The 22,527-nt window shown below is 57.1% G+C and overlaps 1 protein-coding gene across 1 annotated transcript; it reads right to left on the bottom strand.

Moving 5' to 3' along the window:
- Window positions 1-2,409: 2,409 nt before the first annotated feature.
- Window positions 2,410-22,399, bottom strand: LOC112853622 (tripartite motif-containing protein 26). The gene is made up of 8 exons (XM_086705994.1): window positions 22,273-22,399; window positions 11,563-12,030; window positions 11,370-11,465; window positions 9,402-9,632; window positions 6,369-6,391; window positions 5,853-5,968; window positions 4,737-4,769; window positions 2,410-4,375 (listed from the first exon to the last, which is right to left on the bottom strand). Exons 2-8 carry the CDS (start codon window positions 11,998-12,000, stop codon window positions 3,693-3,695), a joined length of 1,620 nt encoding a protein of 539 aa, XP_086562120.1. The 5' UTR covers window positions 12,001-12,030; window positions 22,273-22,399; the 3' UTR covers window positions 2,410-3,692.
- Between the last annotated feature and the right edge of the window lie 128 nt (window positions 22,400-22,527).

The raw sequence follows: 22,527 nt of genomic DNA, 5'->3' as shown, positions 1-22,527 counted from the left end.
CAGCCCCTCCCCAGTGCTGACTTCAGGCTCACATGGTCCGACATGAGTCGCCTCTGCTGACCTCTCCCTGCTCTCCAATATCACACTCCAGACACCCCATCTTCCTGTGCCCAGCTTGTCCCTGCCTTGTGACTCTGGCTGCTGCCATCCTAGAATTCCTTCTCGGAATTTGGATTTCAGCTTTAATGCCACCTTCTGAGAGAGGCGCTGACCATCTGGCTTACTACACATCATCCTCCTATCTTAGGTCTCTGCAGGGTGCTAACTGCTGTTGTATTTTCTACTCTCACTCACTGCCCATTACCCTCCACTAGAATATCAACTCCATGCAGGGACTTTGTTTACTTTATTGCTATTGTAACCTAGACACATCCTGGCTTCTCACAGGCACTCAGTAAACGAATTCAGGAGCTATACGAAGGCGGCAAAGAATAGACTTGAGAGAACAGAGAAACTGAAGGAGAGAAAAACCATCAAGAAATAATTCAGTAATGTTTCCCAGAACCGAAAGCTTATGAATTTCTAGAATGACAGGGTCCACTGAGTTAATTAGCACCATGGTGGGGGAAGGTTGGACACATACATCCCGATGTTTACACAGTCAAAAACTCGACTTACATGCCCCATTTCTCAGGAAGCTAGGGCGTGGTGTTTCACCAGAAGGAAGTAAATGAAGAAGAGGGAAAAAATAGGATAAGAAAATGAAACCGAAGCCAGGGTTCCAATACGGCAGAGAAGGGAGAGCCAGGAGGCTGGGCACAGGTGAGGGGCAGCCGTCCCAGACTGAAGGTCAGGAGGCGGCAGAGACGGCACTGAGAAGAGAACCTGGGAAGTGAGCACCCTGAGGGACCCTGACTCCCAGCCAAGTCTTTGGGGTTCAGTTAGTAACAAGGATGTAGGAGATGAAGCAAAAGGGGAGAAAGAGGCAATTACAGCAGGGAAGACGAAGCCGCACAGGAAGGAAAAGCAGCCACGTTTGCCAGTGGTCCAGGTGTGAACTGCTTTCACAGACACCGGACTCTGCTGCCTGAGCTCAGGGTGGGTGGGGATGGGAGCCCAGAGCTCGACCCCCTCCTGCCGTGGGGGGTGGGAGGGCAGGCAGTATTCTTTCTCCTTTGTGGGAACACGGAAGGCAGACTGGACCATATGTGTAGTTGCAGCTCACGTATAAAAACTACTTACAAAATAGAAAGGTTCCAGAGAACTTGCTGAGTAAGTACCCTGCTGGTAACTTTCTGTTCTAAGATGGTGTCACCCAGTATGCAGTTTTGTTTATGACTTTGCAAGGCCGTTTTATGCTGACACTTGCTCGTCTACAGATTATCCTCGAAGCATGACCCTTGTGAGACTCGGTAAAGCAACAATGACCTGAAGGCATTCATATTTTGTTCAAATGGAAATGTTCCCTATTTAATAACTATGAGCTTTTAATTATACAATGATCACCTTAAAACATTTCAGAAACCTCATTATATAAAAATTCTTTCCAAGAAAGGAGAAAAGGCATTTTGAGAATTATGAAAATTTTCCATAAATAAAAGATTAGTAGAGTATAATTTCAGGGAACAATTCACATCAACCAACAAAATAAATTTTCAAGAATTTCAAGCATATGCTGGTGATTATTGTCTCTCAGGACTCAAATGCAGATTAACTGACCTTATAACTGATAACGCACATTGTATGTCTATAATTGACACATTTTGCATATCTGTATTTGGAAAGAAAAGTAAAAAGAACAATTAAAATAAAAAGGGAGAACCTAAATGAGTCATAAACGAGATCTTGAAGGGGCTTTATCCCACTCTTCCGTTTCCACCTTTAATATGGCAGTTTAAAAAAAATCAGAAAGAGGCCAGAACCAGAGAGTTGAATGTGTCACACAGCAGGACAGAGTCTCTGTTGTATTTCCTTTGGGCACTGCTTATTTTCTGAGGAAAGATTCTGGGAGTGCCACCAATGTCACCTTCTCACAGCCCCATCATGCACTCTGCGGATGCTGGGGCTCAACCAAGGGCTGGCCCCGTGGGAAGGGAGGTAAGGGGGCTTTTGTCTGGGGGAGCAGAAATGACAGCGCGTGTGCAACAGCGTGTGAGCAAGCAGTGTGTGCGCAAACAGCATGAGAGCAAAGTGTGTGCAGACAGCGTGTGAGCAAACAGCGTATGTGCAAAGAATGTGTGTGCAGACAACAGCGTGTGTGCCAACAGCCTGTGAACAAAGAGTGTGTGTACAGAGGACAATGTTATGTGCAAAGAGTGTGTGAGCAAATGGTGGGCAGAGCTGCAGGTACACGTCCCAGAAGGGGTGGGGGAGCAAAGCCTGGGGCCACTGTCCGTGGAACCTCTCTGTAGCCAGACTAAGAAGGTCTGGGGGTATCTGAGTTATAATAAAATATGTGTAAACCCAGGCTGCTCATTCATCAAGTTTTTATTAAGCACCTACTATGTGCCCACACTGCAGGCGGTGCCGCAGGGAGTGCAGAGGAGAAGACACGGTCTCCACCCTCCAGGACCTTACAAACCTAGAGGCAGGATCAGGTGGATGTGTGACCCAGCAGCACGGGACACATGCACGGGGCAAGTCCCAGACAGTGTGGAGGCCAGTGGCTGGGGACACGTGGTCTCTGGGGCAGGCTGCTGGCAGGCTGTGGGGCTGGCCACGAGAGGGCCCTGGACACAGGCTGGGACGGGGCTGGGCCTGGGCGTACGAGGCCAGGCTCTAACCTTCTCCCGACCCGAGGACCCGGTGACCTCTCCTGTGCCCACCACCGCCCTTCTCCCAGGAGAACAGACTGTGTGTGTGGAGTCAGGCGCGACACAGGCTTCCTGCTTCGTAGCCTGCAGCAGACTTGTCCAGGCTTCCAGGGAGGGGATTCCAGGTGTGGCTTCAGTGGTATTTGCCCTGGTGCTTTCAGAGGACTGGTCAAGAGCAGGATATTCTGGACGCCCAGGAAAATCTGCCTCCTGTGGCCACACCCACGGGTTATATTGATCACTGGTCACAAGTGGTGAACCAAAGCCACACGTACGCAGATCCTTCCCCCAAGTCCACAGGTCCTCCAGGGGGTCCCGCCTTCTTCAATGCACACACATCAGATGCTCAGCTCTCTCGTGGAGAAGCATGGAGCCCATGCTGACCCCCGACTCCGCGGCACTCCAGGAGGCTTATTACGCAGCCCGGAAACCGTGGCGGGCTTTTGCCCTGTCCACTAGCGTGTGTGTGGGTGCTTGAGACTCTTGAGCTGGGGGGCAGCGCGGCTGTCTCAAGTGCTGGGGAACGCAGGCAGCAGAGAGGGTCTGGGCAAGCGGGAAGCATGTGGATTGGGCCTCACAGTCACCTGCTTTTTCCTAGGAAGAGTCAGCGTGGGATGCTGGACGGGGCAGCAAAACACTGCTTCTCCTCTAACTCAGCATGGAGAGTGCAGAGCTGGGTCAAAGGCAGTGGGCAGAAGAGGGGCCCCGTGGCCCTCGGGTTGGAAGTGTGCATGGGGAGCCCCGGGGGCTGGGGGAAGAGCCTGACTACGGCTGTATGGCACAGCAGCAGCACTTGAGCAAGCCTCCACGGGCCCCGGCCATGGGGGGCAGGGGCCCACCTGCTCCAGGTGGGATGGCCAGACACCCTGTTCCCAGCACAGTCCAGGGCTCCCAGGGGAGGGGGGCGTCGGGGGTCATGGGCTGGGGGAGGCGCGGGGCTCAGGGTCTCAGCAGGAGGCGTGTCCCAGGCCACTTGAGCCACAGGAAGGGCACCAGGCGCCGGGTGAAGGTGGCCGTGAACGTGTAGATGAGCTCTTGTGACTCGGCGTTGGTGAAGGTTACGGTGCCCCCCTCGTAGTCCAGGGCGATGCCCACCCTCCGCGGCCGCAGCGCAGGGAAGAGCTCAGCCTCGGGGTCAGTATTGGCCCAGATGCCCGCAGATGAGAGGCGCAGGGCCCATACCCCGTCCTCTGGCCGCAGGGACACGTCTCCCTTCCTCTTCACAGAGTCTCTGGCCACCCCCACCATGCAGCTTTCCAGGACCTCCTCCCCCTCCTCCTCCTCCTCCTCCTCCTCCTCCCCCAAAGACTCCTCGTCCTCATCTGTCTCCCAGTCTTCGTACCCGTCCCCGTAGCCGGCCTCCTCCTCCTCCTCCTCCTCCTCCCCCTCCTCCTCCTCCTCCCCGTCCTCCTCCTCCTCGGACCAGCCCTCCCTGTCCACCTCCACCTCCCAGTACACCTTGCCCCAGGTGAAGCCCTTACTTCCCAGCACACCCGGCTCACAGTCAAACTGATGCGGGTGCAGGTAAGTGCTCTGGTACAGGCCACTGTACGTCACACACTTCCAGTCCTCTGACAGCTGCAGGTACCCGCTGGCCGACTGCGGGTCCAAGGTGACACTCACTGCGGGGACAGCAGAACCAGGAGTCACCAGTAGGCGGGAGGCAGGTCTCCAGGGCTGCCCACTGAATAAGCCCAGGGGGACCAATCCCAGCTCAGGGGCATGCAGGACACGACCTGACAGCAGGGCCTGGGGCACACACGGCCCCTGGCCAGTTGCATGTGTTGCAGAGGAGGGTCAGACGATCAAGTACAGGCCTCTGTGGCTGATTACAGACACAATGCGGGGGCTCAGACCAGCAGCTGGGAAATCTCGCTGCAAGAGGGAGGGGCCAGGGACAGCAGGGACCAGGGTGCCTCTCTGGTGGGAGGGCGTTCTTTTTCTCTACAGGAGGTGAACTGGGACAGCCCTTCGGACACTTACCCGTCTTATATTCCAAGTCTCTAAGCAGCTTCCCTGGGGAGGAAAAATACAGCAGTGACCCTCGAGCCCCACACACGTATGGGCCTGTGTCCTACTAGGACAGGAATCATTTCCTGACAGGCCCCCATCCCTGAGACCCAAGAAGAGAAGAGAAAACAACCAGCAGACCCAGGAGTAAGGCCGAACAAGGTGACAGCAAGGAGCTGATTCCACTCCTCCAAACAGAGCCCTGGCTCCGGACTCGATCTGCGACCCCCAGCTCCTGACCCCCCACCCCAGTGCCCTCCCTGCCCAGCTCCTGATCCCCACCCCAGTGCCTTCCCTGCCCAGCTCCTGATCCCCACCCCTGTGCCCTCCCTGCCTGGCTCCTGACTCGATTTGCGACTCCCAGCTCCTGATCCCCACCCCAGTGCCTTCCCTGCCCAGCTCCTGATCCCCACCCCCGTGCCCTCCCTGCCCGGCTCCCGACTTGATTCACAACTCCCAGCTCCTGACCCCCCATGCCAGTGCCCTCCCTGCCCAGCTCCTGATCCCCACCCCCGTGCCCTCCCTACCCGGCTCCTGACTCTCACCCCCGTGCCCTCCCTGCCCGGCTCCTGACTCAATCCGCAACTCCCAGCTCCTGACCCCCCACCCCAGTGCCCTCCCTGCCCAGCTCCTGATCCCCACCCCTGTGCCCTCCCTGCCCGGCTCCTGATCCCCACCCCCATGCCCTTCCTGCCCAGCTCCCGACTCGATTCACGACTCCCAGTTCCTGACCCCCCACCCCGTGCCCTCCCTGCCCAGCTCCTGACCCCCATCCCAGTGCCCTCCCTGCCCGGCTCCTGATCCCCACCCCCATGCCCTTCCTGCCCAGCTCCCGACTCGATTCACGACTCCCAGTTCCTGACCCCCCACCCCGTGCCCTCCCTGCCCAGCTCCTGACCCCCACCCCAGTGCCCTCCCTGCCCGGCTCCTGACCCCCACCCCCGTGCCCTCCCTACCCGGCTCCCGACTCGATTCACAACTCCCAGCTCCTGACCCCCCACCCCCGTGCCCTCCCTGCCTGGCTTCTGATCCCCGACCCCAATGCCTCCCGGACTGACTCCTACCCTAGTGCCCCACCCTGGCCCTCACCTTGGAACTCTCTTAGTCCTCGCTGCAGAGACAGCACTTTTTCTGAGAATTCTCCTGTCTTTTTTTTTACCACTCGAGCAATGGGTTTCCCAATCCAGAACTTCTTCCGCGGATACCTAGGGAAATGACACAGGGACGCTGTTACTTAGGTCCCCCTGCATTTCTTTCAATTCTCACAACAATTATGAAGCGGGAAGGACAGGTCTGACCATCCCCACTCAAATGACAGAAAACCAGGGGCTCAGAGGCAGAGGGGACTGCCTGCAGCTGAACCAGGACTTGAGACCACCTACAGACTGGACATCCGTGCTGCTGTGCACTGGGCCCCTGGTCACCTGTCCTGTCTCCACCCAGCACAGCTGGGGCCACGCAGAACCCGCAAGCCTGCACTTCTCAAGGATGTGCTCTTGCTCCCCAGCAGGGAAGGTGGTGGGAAGAGCCACAGGACACGGACACCGTCAATTCAAACAGGTCAGGTTAGAAGAAGGGCAGGGGGGACACAGGGAGCTCTCTTACCTGTTCAAGAAGTCCCTGCTGTCCTGGAAGGAGAAAGCACAGCATCAGTGGGGTTTGATCAGACCCCACTCACAGGTCACAGGTCACAGGTCTGTTAGGAGCCAGGGCACCCATGCACAGTCCCTTCCCCATGGCTCTGGCACCCAGTGGCATGGCTGGGTCAAGAGGTTGTGGCTCATGATGTGTGTGGTGCCTCCTCCCCTTCTTCCTTTATTTTGGTTTTGTTTTTTTAGTTTTTAAAAAATGTTTATTTATTTTTGAGAGAGAGCACAAGCAGGGGAGGGGCAGAGAGAGAGAGGGAGACACAGAATCCAAAGCAGGCTCCAGGCTCTGAGCAGTCAGCACAGAGCCCGATGCGGGGCTCGAACTCATGGACCTCGAGATCATGACCTGAGCTGAAGTTGGACATTTAACCGACTGAGCCACCCAGGCACCCCCTGCCCCTATTTCCTTTGAAGAGCAGAAGCCCTGGGATCACAGTGGGCAGACTGCCACCCAGCAGAAGACTACACTTCCCAGATGACTTTGTGGTCAGGCCTGGTCACATGACTGAGTGCAGCCAATGGGATGTGAAAGGAAGCAGAGAGGAAATTTTGGGGTGCTGTCCTAGCTGAGACCCACACCCCTTGAAGCAGGTGGAACCAGCAGGTAGAGGCACCCAGCCTCCAGGATAACCTCACGGTTGGCCGCCCGGTTCCTGGAAGAAGGGAAAGTGTTCTCTCTGAGCCAGGGTACTGGGTTTGATACTGCAGCTGCCCTAATGCCCCAGTCCTGCAGACTGGGGCAGAGGGGGCAACGGGGACACAGATGGGTACACAGACAGGACACTGATGGCAGGCAGGGGAGGCCAGGCCCCGTCCTTGAAGCGCTTGTCTAGAGACTAGCTGTGAGTGTCCAGTAAATCCTTCTAATCTGCCCCCCCCCCCCGACACGTACACCATGGCCAGCTCAGAGAGGCCACGAATGCACCCGCGTGGCCAGCAGGTGTGCCAGCATGTGGGCACAGGGCCGCGGGTCCAGATTCATGGGGCGGAATCCCCAGCAGCACAGAGGCCGGCCAAGGCCATCTCTTCATACACCTGGAGGGCCTGCCTTGCTGTCTCTCCCTGAGGCTGCTGGCCCGGAACAACAGCATTTTCCTGGAGGAGACCCTGGGGGCTCCACTGCAGACACACAGGCCCAACTGCACACCAGCAAGTGAGACCATCCCAGGCCACCTCCTGACTCGGGGAGGGGGAGGAAGATCAAGCACACCCTTCCAGAGGCCACTGAACCCTGGTCAACGGGTGGGACTCCTCAAAGAGGCTCTGAGCCCTGATCAGGGAGGCGGGACACCTCAGAGAGGCACTGAGCCCTGATCAGGGAGGGGGCACTCCTCGGAGAGGCTGTGAGCCCTGATCAGGGAGGCGGGACTCCTCAGAGAGGCACTGAGCCCTGATCAGGGAGGCGGGACACCTCAGAGAGGCACTGAGCCCTGATCAGGGAGGGGGCACTCCTCAGAGAGGCACTGAGCCCTGATCGGGGAAGCGGGACTCTTCAGAGAGGCACTGAGCCCTGATCAGGGAGGCGGGACACCTCAGAGAGGCTCTGAACCCTGATCAGGGAGGGGGCACTCCTCAGAGAGGCCGCTGAACCCTGGTCAGGGAGGCGGGACTCCTCAAAGAGGCTGTGAGCCCTGATCAGGCAGGTGGGACTCCTCAGAGAGGCACTGAGCCCTGATCAGGGAGGGGGCACTCCTCAGAGAGGCACTGAGTCCTGATGAGGGAGGCGGGACTCCTCAGAGAGGCACTGAGCCCTGATCAGGGAGGCGGGACACCTCAGAGAGGCTGTGAACCTTGATCAGGGAGGGGCACTCCTCAGACAGGCTCAGGAGCAGGGAGTCACAGAGTTGTTTCAGGTCAGGACTCTCCCCCTGACAGCATCCAAGCTGCCTCCTCCAGGAAGTGCTCCAGAGGCTCCCTGCCTGCTCTCTGACTTTTCCTCTGGGGGTAACTACAGTTGCAGAAAAAACCTCACCCATCTCAGTCTCCTTCCCCAGCTGCCCATATCCTCTAGTCCTTCAGGTCCCTGAGAGGAGCTGCCATTCAGCTCGTGCTCAGCCCCCCACCCAGGCTGCGTCTGCTCCAAACCACAAGAATCAGCCCCCATTGGACTGGCTAGCAGGCAGACTTGTGAACGATAGAGTTGAGGACAGGAGCAGTCATGGAAAGAGCAATGACCTTCCCTTCCACTTCCACAGCACTTTCTAAAATTCTTACACTTTTTTTGGTAGAAAATTTGCTTTTTGAAGTGACAGCATATGCCAGTCATGTCATCTTACACTCACCTGACTGCTGGACTACGTGGGGGCAGTGGGGTTATCCTGCTCACGTCTCGGGAGAGAAAACCCAGGCCTGAGAATCAGTGAGTGTCTCAGGTCCGCCAGGTGAGCGGTGGGGCAGAGACCTAGTGGTGAGTGTCCCAGGTCCCGCAGGTGAGCGGTGGGGTAGGGTCCTAGTGGTGAGTGTCCCCAGGTCCCCCAGGTGAGCGGTGGGGCAGAGACCTAGTGGGTGCGTGTCCCCAGGTCCCCCAGGTGAGCGGTGGGGCAGAGACCTAGTGGTGAGTGTCCCCAGGTCCCCCAGGTGAGCGGTGGGGCAGAGACCTAGTGGTGAGTGTCCCCAGGTCCCCCAGGTGAGCGGTGGGGCAGAGACCTAGTGGGTGCGTGTCCCCAGGTCCCCCAGGTGAGCGGTGGGGCAGAGACCTAGTGGTGAGTGTCCCCAGGTCCCCCAGGTGAGCGGTGGGGCAGAGACCTAGTGGGTGCGTGTCCCCAGGTCCCCCAGGTGAGCGGTGGGGCAGAGACCTAGTGGGTGCGTGTCCCCAGGTCCCCCAGGTGAGCGGTGGGGCACAGACCTAGTGGGTGCGTGTCCCCAGGTCCCCCAGGTGAGCGGTGGGGCACAGACCTAGTGGGTGCGTGTCCCCAGGTCCCGCAGGTGAGTGGTGGGGTAGGGACCCAGCGCCCTGGCCTCCCGCCCCTACCCTGGGAAGATTGCTCACCTGCATGAGCTCTGCTGCTGGCTGCTGGGCCTTGCCCTCCAGCTCAGAGATGAGCAGGGCTAGCCGGGCCAGCTCCGAGACACCCTTGGTCTTGTACTTCTCTCTACCCTCCGTGAGCTCCTGCTCCAGTTTCGCCAGTTGGTCCAGCAAGTGCCGCTCCCGCTCCCTCAGGAACTGGTGGCTCTGCTCAAACTCAGCCACTATGTCCTGCCTCTGGTCCTGGAGCTTCTTCTGCGGGCACAAGAAGGGCAGAAGGGCATGACTCCTCTGCTGTGGGTGGAGAATCCCCGCAGGCTCTGCTCCCGCCCCCATCCAGGGCCCCCCCCAGCTTACGCGTGACGTACAAAATATGTCCCCGAGCTCTGCCTCATTGGACTGCATCCTATTCCCTCAGTGAAACCATGGAATATCTGTGTTCAGGGACCATGTCCTTTCCTGCCTCCACATCTCCCTGCTTAGTGCAGGCTGGAGTCTGGCCAGAGTTAGAACCCCTGTTGACTGATGTCCATGCACAGTGAGGGCACAGGGGCTCCTTGGACTTGGGCCAGCTCCTGCCTCACCCTTCTCCCCCAGGGTCTCATCATTCGCTGTGGGGCCTCCATATCCCTGCAGCACACAGCTCCCTGACACTGACGCTCCCCCAGGAACCTGGAACATGTCCTCCTGACCCGTTCCTAATCATGCACGTGCTGTGCTGCTTCTGCATTCTGACTGTGGGCGGCGGTCCTGGGACAGGACTCAGCATCCACAGTGTTCTCAGAGCCGCTCAGGCCGTCCCTGGCCTCCTCCCTCTTCCCAAACCCTCCGGCTCCCCTCCACCGTAGGAATCTCATCTCCCTCCCCCTCTGACAGGAAGGACTCAGCCAGGACCTCGTTGGTCCCTTACACTCTGGCCATCCCTAGCACAACAGCGGCAGCTGCCAGACGGGACCCACAACTATGGTGAGTCACACAGAAGGAACCTTAGCTGACACAGGGCCACCATTCCTGCAGCAGATGAGGACGCCAGCCCAAAGCCACCCTCCCGGCACAGCCTCCACTGCTCACCCTCCCCTGCTCACCCTCCCCTGCTTAGCCTCTGAACAGGGCCTCCCCTGATCAGCCTTCCCAGCACAGCCTCCTCTGCTCAGCCTCTCCTGTTTGGCCTCCACTACTCAGCCTCCCAGCACAGCCTCTCCTGCTTGGCTTCCACTGCTCAGCTTCCCCTGCTCAGCCTCTCAGCAGAGCCTCTCCTGCTTGGCCTCTACTGCTCAGCCTCCCAGCAGAGCCTTTCCTGCTTGGCCTCCACTGCTCAGCCTCCCTTGCTCAGCCTCCCAGCAGAGCCTCTCCTGCTTGGCCTCCACTGCTCAGCCTTCCAGCACAGCTTTCCCTGGTCAGCCTCCTGGCAGGGCCTCCCCTGCTTGGCCTCTACTGCTCAGCCTCCCATCAGGGCCTTCCCTGCTCAGCCTCCCAGTACAGCCTCTCCTCTCAGCCTCCTGGCAGAGCCTCCCCTGCTCAGCCTCTCCTGCTTGGCCTCCACTGCTTGGCCTCCCCTGCTTAGCCTCTGAACAGGGCCTTCCCTGCTCAGCCTCCTGGCAGGGCCTCCCCTGCTCAACCACTCCTGCTTGGTCTCCCCTGCTCAGCCTCCCAGCACAGCCTCCCGGCAGAGCTTCTCCTGCTTGGCTGACACTGCTCAGCCTCCCCTGCTCAGCCTCCCAGCAGAGCCTCCCCTGCTCAGCCTCCCGGCACGGCCTCCCCTGCTCAGCCTCCCGGCAGGGCCTCCCCTGCTCAGCCTCCTGGCACGGCCTCCTCTGCACAGCCTCCCAGCAGGGCCTCCCCTGCTCAGCCTCCCGGCAGGGCCTCCCCTGCTCAGCCTCCCGGCAGGGCCTCCCCTGCTCAGCCTCCCGGCACGGCCTCCCCTGCACAGCCTCCCAGCTCCCCCTCCGCACAGCCAGCTGCCGCAGGCTTTGTGCTGACAGCCTCACTTACCAGGGCGGTGAGGATGTCGGCTTCTCCCTTTGCCTGAAAGCCCTGAATCTTGTCTCTGTCTCTCCTGAGGGTGCTCAGGTGGTTCAGGATCTTCTCCTGTGGGGAGACGGGCGGTGGGGACAGGTGGGTGCTCCGGGTTGGGGAGGGAGGTGGGGCCGCGGGGCGTGTGGGGGGAGGGGCGTGGAGGGCTCACCCTGTGGGGCTGGGCAGCCTTCTCCACGAGGACGGCCGAGTGGGGCCGGTGCTCCCGAGACTCGCGGCACATGACGCACAGAAGCTTGCCGTCGTCCTGGCAGTAATAGTGCAGCTTCTCGCGGTGCCGCTCGCACAGCCTGCCGTCCGCCTGCTCCCGGGCCCCCTCTCCGGGCTGCCTGTCCTTGTCCACCTGCAGCCGCTCGATGTTCTCCACCAGGCTGGCCAGCTGCCACACGGGCCGGATACTCTCCTTCCTGAAGGGCTTCTTGCAGAGTGGGCAGACGGGCCGGCCGCCCGGGGCCGGGCGCACGTCGCTGGTGCAGACGCGGCAGAACACGTGGCCGCAGTCGATGGTCACGGGGTCCCGCAGGTAGTCCAGGCAGATGGAGCAGGTCACCTCCTCCTCCAGGCTGCGCAGTGGGGCCGACGTGGCCATGGCGTCCTCGGCTCACGGGGGCTTCTTTGCCTTGAGGACCAGACACGGTGTCAAGAGCGGGCAGGGCTGGGGCGCACAGTGGCGGCCCACACTGCCGGGGACAGTCAGCAGAGGCTTACCAGAGCCCACAGCATGCAGGTGAGAGGACCTCACCCACCCTCCAGGCCAGCCCCACATCGTGCACATGAGGAAAGGGAGGCCCAGAGAGGGCACTCTGGTGGGCTGGGGAGCACGGCACCAGCAGCCCAGGCCATGCTGCCGGGGCAGCGCTCCGGCCTAAGACCCTCTCCATCCCTTAGTGTTGGGAAAGTGCTCTGACATACCGAGTGCGACAGAGTAAGACGCGTGTTAACTATGTGGTGGAAGTGTGTTGTAACACACAGAGGCCTGTGGTGTCTCCTGTGTGCACGGTGCTCCCTCAGCTGTGCACCGGCTGCACAACCATTCCCGGGGGTGCTCATGCAGGACACTGATGTGGGAGGAGTCCCCGGGTGGCTGGAGAGGACACTGGTCCTGTCTACCCATATGGCCAGGCCCACCTCCTGTCTGGGGAAGGAGCCTCAGCATAGCTGATGAACGGTGGCCCCCTGCCCCTGATTCTGTGTGACAACAGAGACGCCTCTCAAGTACTCTGAGCCTCGGTCTGTTCATCCATAAAATGGGGACACTGATGCTTACCTAGAAGTTTCTACATGGGCGGAGACAAAGGATTACTGAGGGCACAGGACACAGAGGCAGGCACAGAAGTCAGAACCCTTGGTTCCCAAACATGGTGACAGTTCGAAGCACGAACAGAGCAGGAGAGGAGGTGAGGACGCAGCAACCACAGTGGCACGTGCTTCAATTACAGTCCCTGAGGAGCAGGGACCAGGACAGGCTGGGGAAGACAGCCGGCCCACAGGGCACATGGGTCACCGCAAGGCTGGAGCAGGCACCTGCAGACACAGGTAAGTCACTACCACTAGTGGCTGTGTGCGGGGAGAGTGTGTCACAGCCCGGTGACGGGGAGGCCCTGCCCTGTGGTGACGAGCTGGGAGGAGTTGGAGATGAACCCCAGAGAAATGACACGGGAATAAGGTCTTGTCCCTGAGATGTGATGCGACAATTACAAGAGTGCCTCATAGGCTGTGAGTACCGTGCGGACATAAGGGATGCTCCTAATGCTGATGACCAACAGCAGCACGGATTCAGAGGCTGTGGCCTAGAGGGACGCCACGCACACACAGAGCTCACGGGAAAGAACAGACGGCTGTGTCTGGGGTGTCAGCGAGGCTGCGATAGACCCTGGGAACTGCTGGTCCCTCACCAAGAGGAAGCTGGCCAGTGTCGGGCTCTGGCAAGGGGCACCGTTACTGTTACTGCTGCTGGGGATGGAACGTGCTGTCCTTGGGGCTGGGACGTACGGCTGCAGCTTGCTTTGAGCACAGCAGACCGCAGGGAGCTTGGTGACAGCACCTCCTGCGCACCTGACCGTGGTCACAGCCAGGCCCCATGCCGACACTGCATGAAAATGCCCACACATGTAGCAGATACATGAGGCTGTCCGGGGATAACAGAAGACCACCACGTTGCAACCCGCATTATCAGTGGATGCTACAAGCAAGAAAGGTATTAGGGAACACGGTAAGTCCCATGGTGCTGAAGGCCCTCCCCGTGGATGACCTCCCAATGTGCCCTGATGAGGGGAGGATCTGGTGATCACCCCAAGCAGTGACCAAACCCAGCATCGCTCAGAGAGGTACAGACTGGCACTGGCTTCCCAGTACGGCACCATATGGAACACTCGACATCCCCTGTGAAGGAATCCTGCCAAAAATGTTTGACCTGAAAGGATCTGATGAAGCCTGTAGACCTAGCTTCCAACATACAGAAAAGATGAGGGACAGAGAAATGAGCTAACCCACAGGATGAGGAAACAATCAGATAAATTCAGACTAAACCACAGTATTAGGAAACAATCAGATAAATTCAGAATATAGGACCTTCCACAGGACAACTGGCCCAGCCTTTAAATCAGTCAATGTCATGGGGAAAAAAACAAAAAACAAAAAACTGTTCTTGACGTAGACTGAAGAGAAATAACAGCCAAATGCAAATACCTTGACTGGATCCTGTTTGTTTGTTAAAAAAAAAATTTTTTTTTAACATTTATTTATTTTTGAGAGACAGAGAGAGACAGAGTGTGAATGTGGGGCCGGGGGGGGGGGGCAGAGAGAGAGGGAGACCCAGAAGCAGAAGCAGGCTCCAGGCTCTGAGCTGTCAGCACAGAGCCCGATGTGAGGCTCGAACCCACAAACCATGAGATCGTGACCTGAGGCGAAGTCTCAAACCCACGGACCGTGAGATCATGACTTGGGCTGCAGTCAGATGCTTAACCGACTGAGCCTCCCAGGCACCCGTTTTGTTTTGTTTTTTTTTAAAGCTACAAAAATAGTTTTGGGACAACTAGAGGAACTCTGACAAAACACAGTACTAGGGGCACCTGGGTGGCTCAGCCGGTTAAGTGACTGACTCTTGAAGTCGGCTCAGGGCATGATCTCATGGTTCATGGGTTTGAGCCCTGGGTCAGGCTCTGAGCTGACAGCATGGAGCCTGCTTGGAATTCTCTCTCTCTCCTTTTCTCTCTGTCCCTTCCCCATTTGTGCTCTCTCTCTCTCAAAATAAATAAACATTAAAAAAAGCCTGGGTTCTGGATCATAAAAAATCATCATTAATTTTTAACAGTGTTTACTGAGGTGATGAAGGGGAACATCCACGTTTAGGTGATTCATCCTGCCGTATTTGGGGCTAAGGACTATCACTTTTAAATGGTTCAATGAAACATCATACAAAGTTAGAATCATTTCCTGAGGAGGGCGTTCTGGTTTTCTATCACTTTTAAAGGAATGTGTACAAGGGTCTGGAATGACCAAGGCCGCTGCCCCCTTGTGGATGCTCAGTGTGGGCACACAGGCGGTGGGCCCGGGCAAACCAAAGGTGACGTGAATTGTGCGAACCCCATGTCTGTGAGCCTGGCCTGAACAGGCAATCGAGGCTCGGTGTCTCCATGCACCGTCCCACAACCGGTTACACGGATTCCATCCCAAACACACAGCTCACGCTGCCGGTTGCACACACGACTGGATGTGTAAACTGGTCAGTCCAACAACCAAGGGTCACGTCTGGGGCCCCAGAGCCGGGTGACCAGCTTCTCGGGACACTCTTCTGGGAAACTGAGGCTCAGTGAGGTCAAGCAGTGTGCCCAGGGGCACAGGGCTACGGCGGCTCGACTGGCTCCTCCTCCTCGGCTGGCTCCCTGGGAAACGCCAGGAGCTCAGGTGAGGCCATCCACATGGAAGCGCTTTGTGAGCTGCCCAGTGTGTGCACTGACCAAAAGCACAGCAGCTCAGATTCGGAGAGGGCTCCAGTGCAGGAGCCTTGGCAGGCTGGACCTGCTCACGCCAGCGAGACTCTGCCCTTTGTCTTGTGCAATGCCTCTGGAACATTCTATGTCATTGGATTCCACAGTATGGAGGGGCAATGGTCCTGCTCTGGGGCAGAAGGAACCACGGAAAGAGCTGGAAACACTTCCAGGCCATACCATCCACCCAGTCCCCATTACCCTCAGTGAGAATTCTGACACTTGAGATCATTTCGTGGCCTGCCTGGTACCAGCGGCCACGCAACCACTGCTCTGGGGTGGCAGGCACACCCCTCGCTCTGCCACTGCCCTGGCCCAACTGCCCCTTATTTCTTCATGGAAACCGTCTTCCGCCCCCGCAGGTCCTAACTTCCCCTTCAGCTGTCTGTAGTTCAGCTGCCCCACACTGTCCTCCCTGCCTCCCGCTGCCTTGGGCTCCCGGATGCCACTGAAAGGGACCTGGAAGGCACCAAGTCCCAGCTGTGGGCTTCACGGCCCAGAGCTGCCAGTGGCCTCCAGGCTGCTTGCCAAGCCCACGCGTGGGGTGTAAACAGGAGCCCCTTCTTGCTTGTAATCACAAAGCACTCAGCTGATGGCTCCATTCCCCATGGGAATCCCATTTAAGGACTCCTGGGGCCCCAGGCTAAGCCCCAATTCTTCATCCAAAATAAGCAAATTCTCCTAGAAGTAAACACCTGTGATGCCTTATAAATCTGGAGACGATGAATTCAGGGCAAAACCCAAGTGATCTGGATCTGGCTGCGGAGAAGTGGCCGCATCTTGGCTGACGATGGAACCCTCAGGTCCTGCAGCCCTGGCTGTGGCTGCTGAGTGGGCCACAGTGTTGGGGGACACAGGTTGTGCGGCCAGTGCACTCCTGAGGTCACACGTGGGCTACTGTCCCCAGAGGACCGGCGTCTGTGGTGCTCTGACACGCAGTGGGGCTGGGCTGAGTTGCGCTGTGAGCAGTGGAAACCCCAGGGCTCAGGGGCTGTGGCAGCCATGGTGGTGGATGGAACAGGCTTTGACGTGCCACTGCAGGCTGTACGTAGCAGGCTGTCACGCTTCCCCCACGTCCCGGACACCTGCTACGTGCCAGGCACCGAGGATACGGCACAGGACAAACGTGGCAAAGTCCCTGCCCTCCCAGAGCTCCGACCAAGTGATGCACGTGCGTCACCCTTTGGAAGCTGGACTGGAGCTGATTGATACACAGCCCTCCAGGGTTTCCCAACACCTCCTGCCTCCGCTGCCTGTGTTCTGGTCCCCCAGGCCGGCCTCCCGTCCGGCATGCACATTCCACCACATGTTCAGATGCAGGTGTGCCCACGCGACCAGCCCGGTTAGCACCCTTCGGTGGCTTTCTTCTGGTGCCCCAGGGATCAAGTCAAAACCCCTTCCAGTCCTCCCTGAGGCCAAGGAACCGAGGCCCAGCCCTTGTCTGCAGTCTCATTTCCTGCCACCCCCACCCTAACCCAACCGCATAGCCAACTCAAAACCCTCTCCATGTCCCCCAAGATGCTATGCTCCCTCCTGCCTGAGCCCTTAGAAAATGCTACTCTCTCTGCATTGAACACTATTCCTTTCCCGCTTAGCTGAATGCCACCTCCTCTGGCCATTCTTTCCCGACCAGACAGACTGAGACCACAGGCTCTTTCCCTTACAAAGCCTGAGAGCGTCCCACGCTGTGCCCTGCACTTCTTTGCAGTGCTGAGTCCTGGCTAATGAGCCTCATTACATCTGGACAGAGACTGTCTGCCTTATGCCCAGAATCCAGCCCAGTGCCAGCACCTCCTAGCCAGGAGGTGAAGAAGCACGGGCACAGGGCATCTGATGCGCACAGATGCTTCCCACATGTCTGTACAAGGGCAAGCAATCGCAGCCACCTGTCCTTTCCCCTCCACCCAGACGGCGAAGTAGCAGAGGGAGAGAGGGGTGATTTCTCCACATTCTCCACAGCAAGACCAGCAAGACCACATCACCAGCACCCTCCTGTCACGGTGCCTGGGTCTGGCTGCAGGGATGTAGACACTGGGGGAGGAGGGAGAGCCATGTCTGGGGAGACAGATGCCGTGGCATATGTGACACAGGTGACAAATCACTCCCCTCTCATCCTACAACTGGTACCTCTTCTTGCAGGGTTGGGTATCATCAGCATGTTTGTAAGGTGCATTCATGTGATTGTGAGCTGATGTCATTCATGTTCATTGCTTTTGGACACTATATTTCTACCTCTGATGAACAGGCACACCTTGGAGATTTGGGGGTTCAGTCATACACTCCCACAGTAAAGTGAAGATCACAATAAAGCAAGTCAAAGCAATCGTTTTGTTCTCTGGTGCATGAAAAAGTTGTGTTTAATAAGTCATACAGAGAAAGACAGATACCATATGTTTTCACTCTTATGTGGATCCTGAGAAACTTAACAGAAGACCAGGGGGGAGGGGAAGGGAAAAAAAAAAGAGAGGGAGAGTGTTAAACCATAAGAGACTCTTAAAAACTGAGAACAAACTGAGGGTTGATGGGGGGTGGGAGGGAGGGGAGGGTGGGTGATGGGTATTGAGGAGGGCACCTGTTGGGAGGAGCACTGGGTGTTGTATGGAAACCAATTTGACAATAAATTTCCTATTAAAAAAAAAAGTTGTGTTTACACTATACTGTCGTTTATGAGACGTGCAGTCACGTTATGTCTAAGAAGCAACGTACGTTCCCTAATTAAAAATACCATATGTAAACAATTCCAACTGTTGTCTGAGCTTTCAGGGTAAGTGTCCCCGCTGGTCACAGATCACCATAACAACTGTAATCATAATGCAAAGGTTGGAAATACTGTGAGGATTGCCAAAATGTGACGCCAACATACGAAGCAAGAAAAGGCCGATGGGAAGTGGCACTAAGAGCCTTGCCTGATGTGGGCTTACCTCAAACTTTCCGTTTGTGATAATGCAGTATCTGCAAAGAAAACAGGTATGCATGTAGTCTGCTTCTGATGGCCACCTGGACCGTTTCCTGCTCGGGACAGTTACAAACACGGTTCTGTGAACGTTTCTGCAACCGTGTCCTGGTACACACAAGCAAGCAAACACATCCTTAAGCAGATCAAGCCACACTGTTTCCACACTGACTGTACCACTGTATGCTGCCACCAGCAGGCTACAGGCATCCATGCTGCCCCACGGCCCTGTCAACACCGGGTACTATCAGCTTCTAAACTGTTGCCAGTGTAGAGGATGGGAAACAGGATGTGTGCATATACGTGCGTGATGTGTGCATATGTGTGTGATGTGTGCATATATGCGAGTGACACTGAAGGCAGAGGGAGGAAGCAAGACGGAGCGCAAGGGAAGCAGCATGAGAGAGGCCGAGCACTGGCTGAGGAGTCCCACCGCAGCAGACGAGAGCAGACGACGGCACGGTGCTCCCTGGTCCCGGCGGTAAGTGATGCAAGAGCTCGGTCTTTGGGCGAGCAGTCCCCCTAGCTTCCATTCTTCCTTCCTTTGCTAACTCTTCCCAGTTCCCTTCTGGGGATTATGTGCTTAGGGCAGAGCTCTCCCTCAGCTCAAGGGTGGAGTGAGAGAGTGCATGTGATGCCGCCTTGGCCACGGTGCCTGCTTCAGAGGTGAGAACATGACTCAAGGACTGATAGTCACAAGGAGACCTAGTTTAGATGGGGAAAAGATTCTGTGGTTTCTCGAGAACGTGCAAGAGGTGAGGTCATATGGTTTGGAGCTACATGAGCAATTTTGCTAAGCCTGTTTGAGAGTGAAGCCAACCCAGAGAGGAGGTATGAGAAACTGGTTCCTGATGACATCCTGTAAAACCCTGTATCTAGCTGTGCCTGAAGCCAGATTGACCCTTGAGTTCTGCCATCACGTGAGCCAATAAATGCCCTTTATGCCCAGCCAGATTGGACTTGTGTGTCATTTGAAAAAAAAAAAAAAAAAAGGAATCCTGACTGATACAGCACAGGAAGTTGCTGAAGGTTACTAGGCTGAACTATACAAAGCATTTGTGAAGAAAAAAAAGAACAACCAAAAAAACAGCCTATTCATCCAGAGAAGGGCAGACACTGGGCAGCAGTTCCCTCTCTGGCCCCACAGGTGGAATACAACCTGCCAGGACAGCCAGGTCTCCAGCCTGCTCTGGCCCACCACGGCCCTTTCCCACGGCTCCTGGATGGTGCGAGGAAACACCATCAAAACCTTCTTTCACCCCGGGCTGTCCTTCTAACCAAAGCCGACAGTGAGGACTCCTGGGTCAGCACACAAACCCGGATTTTCACCCAGCTGCAGTCACTCAGATGTAGAGCTTGCGGCTACATTCTTGACCTCTACACAGCTCGGTATCACCAGGAAGACATGGGGGTCGGGGGGAACATCCAGGCCTCTCACAGGGCAAAGTGAAACAGACGTTGGCCGAGCACAGCAGCATATCTGAGGTGCCACACAAAGTCATGGCCGTTAACAGGACCAAGCAACGCAGAATAAGCACAGATGAAAGATGGAGGCCAGGCGTCCCCTGTGCTGGTTTTCCACAATTTGGCTATCAGGCAGGAAAGAGCCAGTGACGGGTTAGTGAGATGGAGATATCCTGACTGTTCACTTCCCAGACGACGGAGGGATCTGAGCAACTGGTGAGTGATTTACAACTTTCCGTCAAATTTCAGATGCCCATGGCATCACATTTCAGTCTCTCGACTGCGATCAGCAGCACATCCTGATTCAGCTGGCAGGATGTGTGTTCTGTGTGGAACATACCTAAACTGACAGCACTGACGATTTGGTGGAATGTAGCAGATGTCCTACAAAGGGCCACCAGGGCCATCCTAACACAGCTCTCGGCCTGGGGCTCTCCTGCACTGCATGGCAAACAAAGCCTCCTGCAAGCTGGCCCCCCTGCCCTGAGCCAGGAACACAGCTGTGTCCTCAGGGCCCCTGCTCCCCACCCCTGGTCCTTGTACCCGCTCTTGTCTCTGCTCCTGCTCATCCCTGAGGACTTGACACAGGCCAGCCCCTCGTGAGACCTTCCCTGTGCTCAGAGCTTAATGGCTCTGCCCAAGGACCACTCCTCGCTGACCCTCTCAGCTCCAGCACTGGGCACAAGGCAGGAGGTCTGTCAACTGTCTCCTGAGCACCACCCTCTTCATGCGCCCCCCACACTTGCCCACCCCTCCCTCCCCCTCAGATGAGACGCTCTGACCACAAACACTTCCCAGATTGCCCCTCGCCTCCCTCGACACACACTGGCTTGGGGGGAAGGTCAACCTTTCATGTCTACCGATCTGGCAGGTGGTACTTCCTCCTGGATGCCACTCAAATTAAGCCTTTATTTTCCAAAACCATTATCTTCCCATTCTCCATCTTTTCTGTTCTGATCCTGGGGCCTAAGGCTGAAGTCGCCCCAAGAAACCTCAGCTTGGACTACGGACTTCCTTCTGCGGTTTGCAGGGTTTTCTGGGGTGGTCAGCCCTTGTCTGAGACCAGTCTGTCGCTCCCTTGCAGGGAAGTGACATCTAAGAAGTCATTCACTGCTCCTGGGCCTCAGTTTCCTTACTTCTTCATGAGGAGAATAATAATGTCTTGTCAAGTTCACTGCACTGTGTGAAGTTCAAGTGAAGCCACATAAAGTGCTTTCAACTGCAAGAAGCTCTGTAAACACATGCTAGCAAGGACACAGGAGCCAACTTGACAGGGCACCCAAAAGCCAAAGCTGCAACAATTTGAGCATCAAAATAAAGCAGTATTGGATTATAACCCAAAGTATAAAACAAATATCCACGAGTCCATGCTGATACAAATAAATGACGGAGTTAATAAATAAGGAACACGAGAGACTAAACTCCCCTGCAGAATTCCAAGTAATATATGTAGATACTTGTCCTCAGGGAGGAGGAGCACGCCCCCCTCCTTGAAAGTGGGCTGCACACAGTTGCTCATTGCCAGAGAGTTCAGTATGAAATGTAGTAGAGTGACTTTACACCTGAGAGGCCTGGCTACACGATGCCAACGGGTCACAATCAACAGCACGTCGTCCATCGTGTTGACACTGTGGGCGGCCTTCCTCTGGGGTCCTCCACCCAATCACCTGCAGCCGGTCTTAGGAGAAACACATCACAGGGATTCCAGTGGAGGGGCGCCCAGAACACAGATCACCGGGAGACAGTGAAACTGTCAACATCATCACAAACAAGTCTGAGAAACTGCCACAGCCAAGGGGGCTTAGGGAGCCATGCTGACCAAATGTCACCTCGTGACCTGGATGGGATCATGACACAGAACAAGTGCTTAGGTGAAAACTCAGTCACTCGGAGTAACTATGGACTCTGGCCAATAAGGTATCAATATCGGTTCATCAGCAGTAACAAATGTGCCACATGTAAGATGTTAATAGACGGGGGGAAAGGGTTAGGACCCGTGGGAAGTCACAAACGGGCGCACAGGCGGAGCGTGCAGTGTCACAATCCGGGGCGCACACGGGGAGCTTGCGGTGTCACAAGCCGGGGCGCACACGCAGAGCGTGCGGTGTCACACACAACCCGGGGCGCACCGGGAATCTGGAAGCGCCTGCCCCCCCCCCCCCCCCCCCCCCCCGCCACTTGCTCCTCCAGGATGAACTGACACAGCCTGTTCTCTGAGGCGAACGAGGCATGAAGTCAACCGGGCAGGGCGAACCGGCTGCAGGATGGAGTGAACGTGTAGCTCCAAGCCCGGCGCCTAACCTGGTTCATTCCGACTAAACCCTCCCCCGCCTGGCGGACGAGCAGACGGAAGCAGCCTCGACGCGGGCCCCGGGCCACCTGCCGGCTCCAAGAGGGCCGGGGAGGGCAGTGGCCCCGCACCCAGGCGCACCGCCCCCCCTCCCCGCCGACTCACCCCACCGCCGATCTCCACGCCGCGAGCCCCGGGCCGGGGGCGCTGCTCTCGCTCGGCTGACGGTTCCGGATCCCGATCCCCGCGCGTCCCCGCCGCGCGGTCTCCGGGATCCGCCGGGCGCGGCTCCGAGATTTCTCGGATCAGCGCCCGGATTGGCTGCTGCCAAACTCCGTCTCCCAATGGGAGCCCGCAGCTCTGCTACGTCACTGATCACTGTGCAAATCCGCGGGTCTCTGCAGGGGGCGGGGCATCGGG

The sequence above is a fragment of the Puma concolor genome, chromosome B2, assembly GCF_028749965.1.
Source record: "Puma concolor isolate L17-30 chromosome B2, mPumCon1.1.hap2, whole genome shotgun sequence".
NCBI lineage: Eukaryota > Metazoa > Chordata > Mammalia > Carnivora > Felidae > Puma > Puma concolor.
Note: the sequence above shows the minus strand (reverse complement) of the source record. Positions and strands in the feature narration are given on the sequence as shown.

Coding starts and splice junctions, on each gene's coding strand:
- LOC112853622 (XM_086705994.1), bottom strand. CDS start 12,000: ATGGCCACGTCGGCCCCACTGCGCAGCCTGGAGGAGGAGGTGACCTGC. Junction 11,466..11,562: donor AGGCTGCCCAGCCCCACAGG/GTGAGCCCTCCA, acceptor GTCTCCCCACAG/GAGAAGATCCTGAACCACCT. Junction 9,633..11,369: donor CCGACATCCTCACCGCCCTG/GTAAGTGAGGCT, acceptor TTGTGCCCGCAG/AAGAAGCTCCAGGACCAGAG.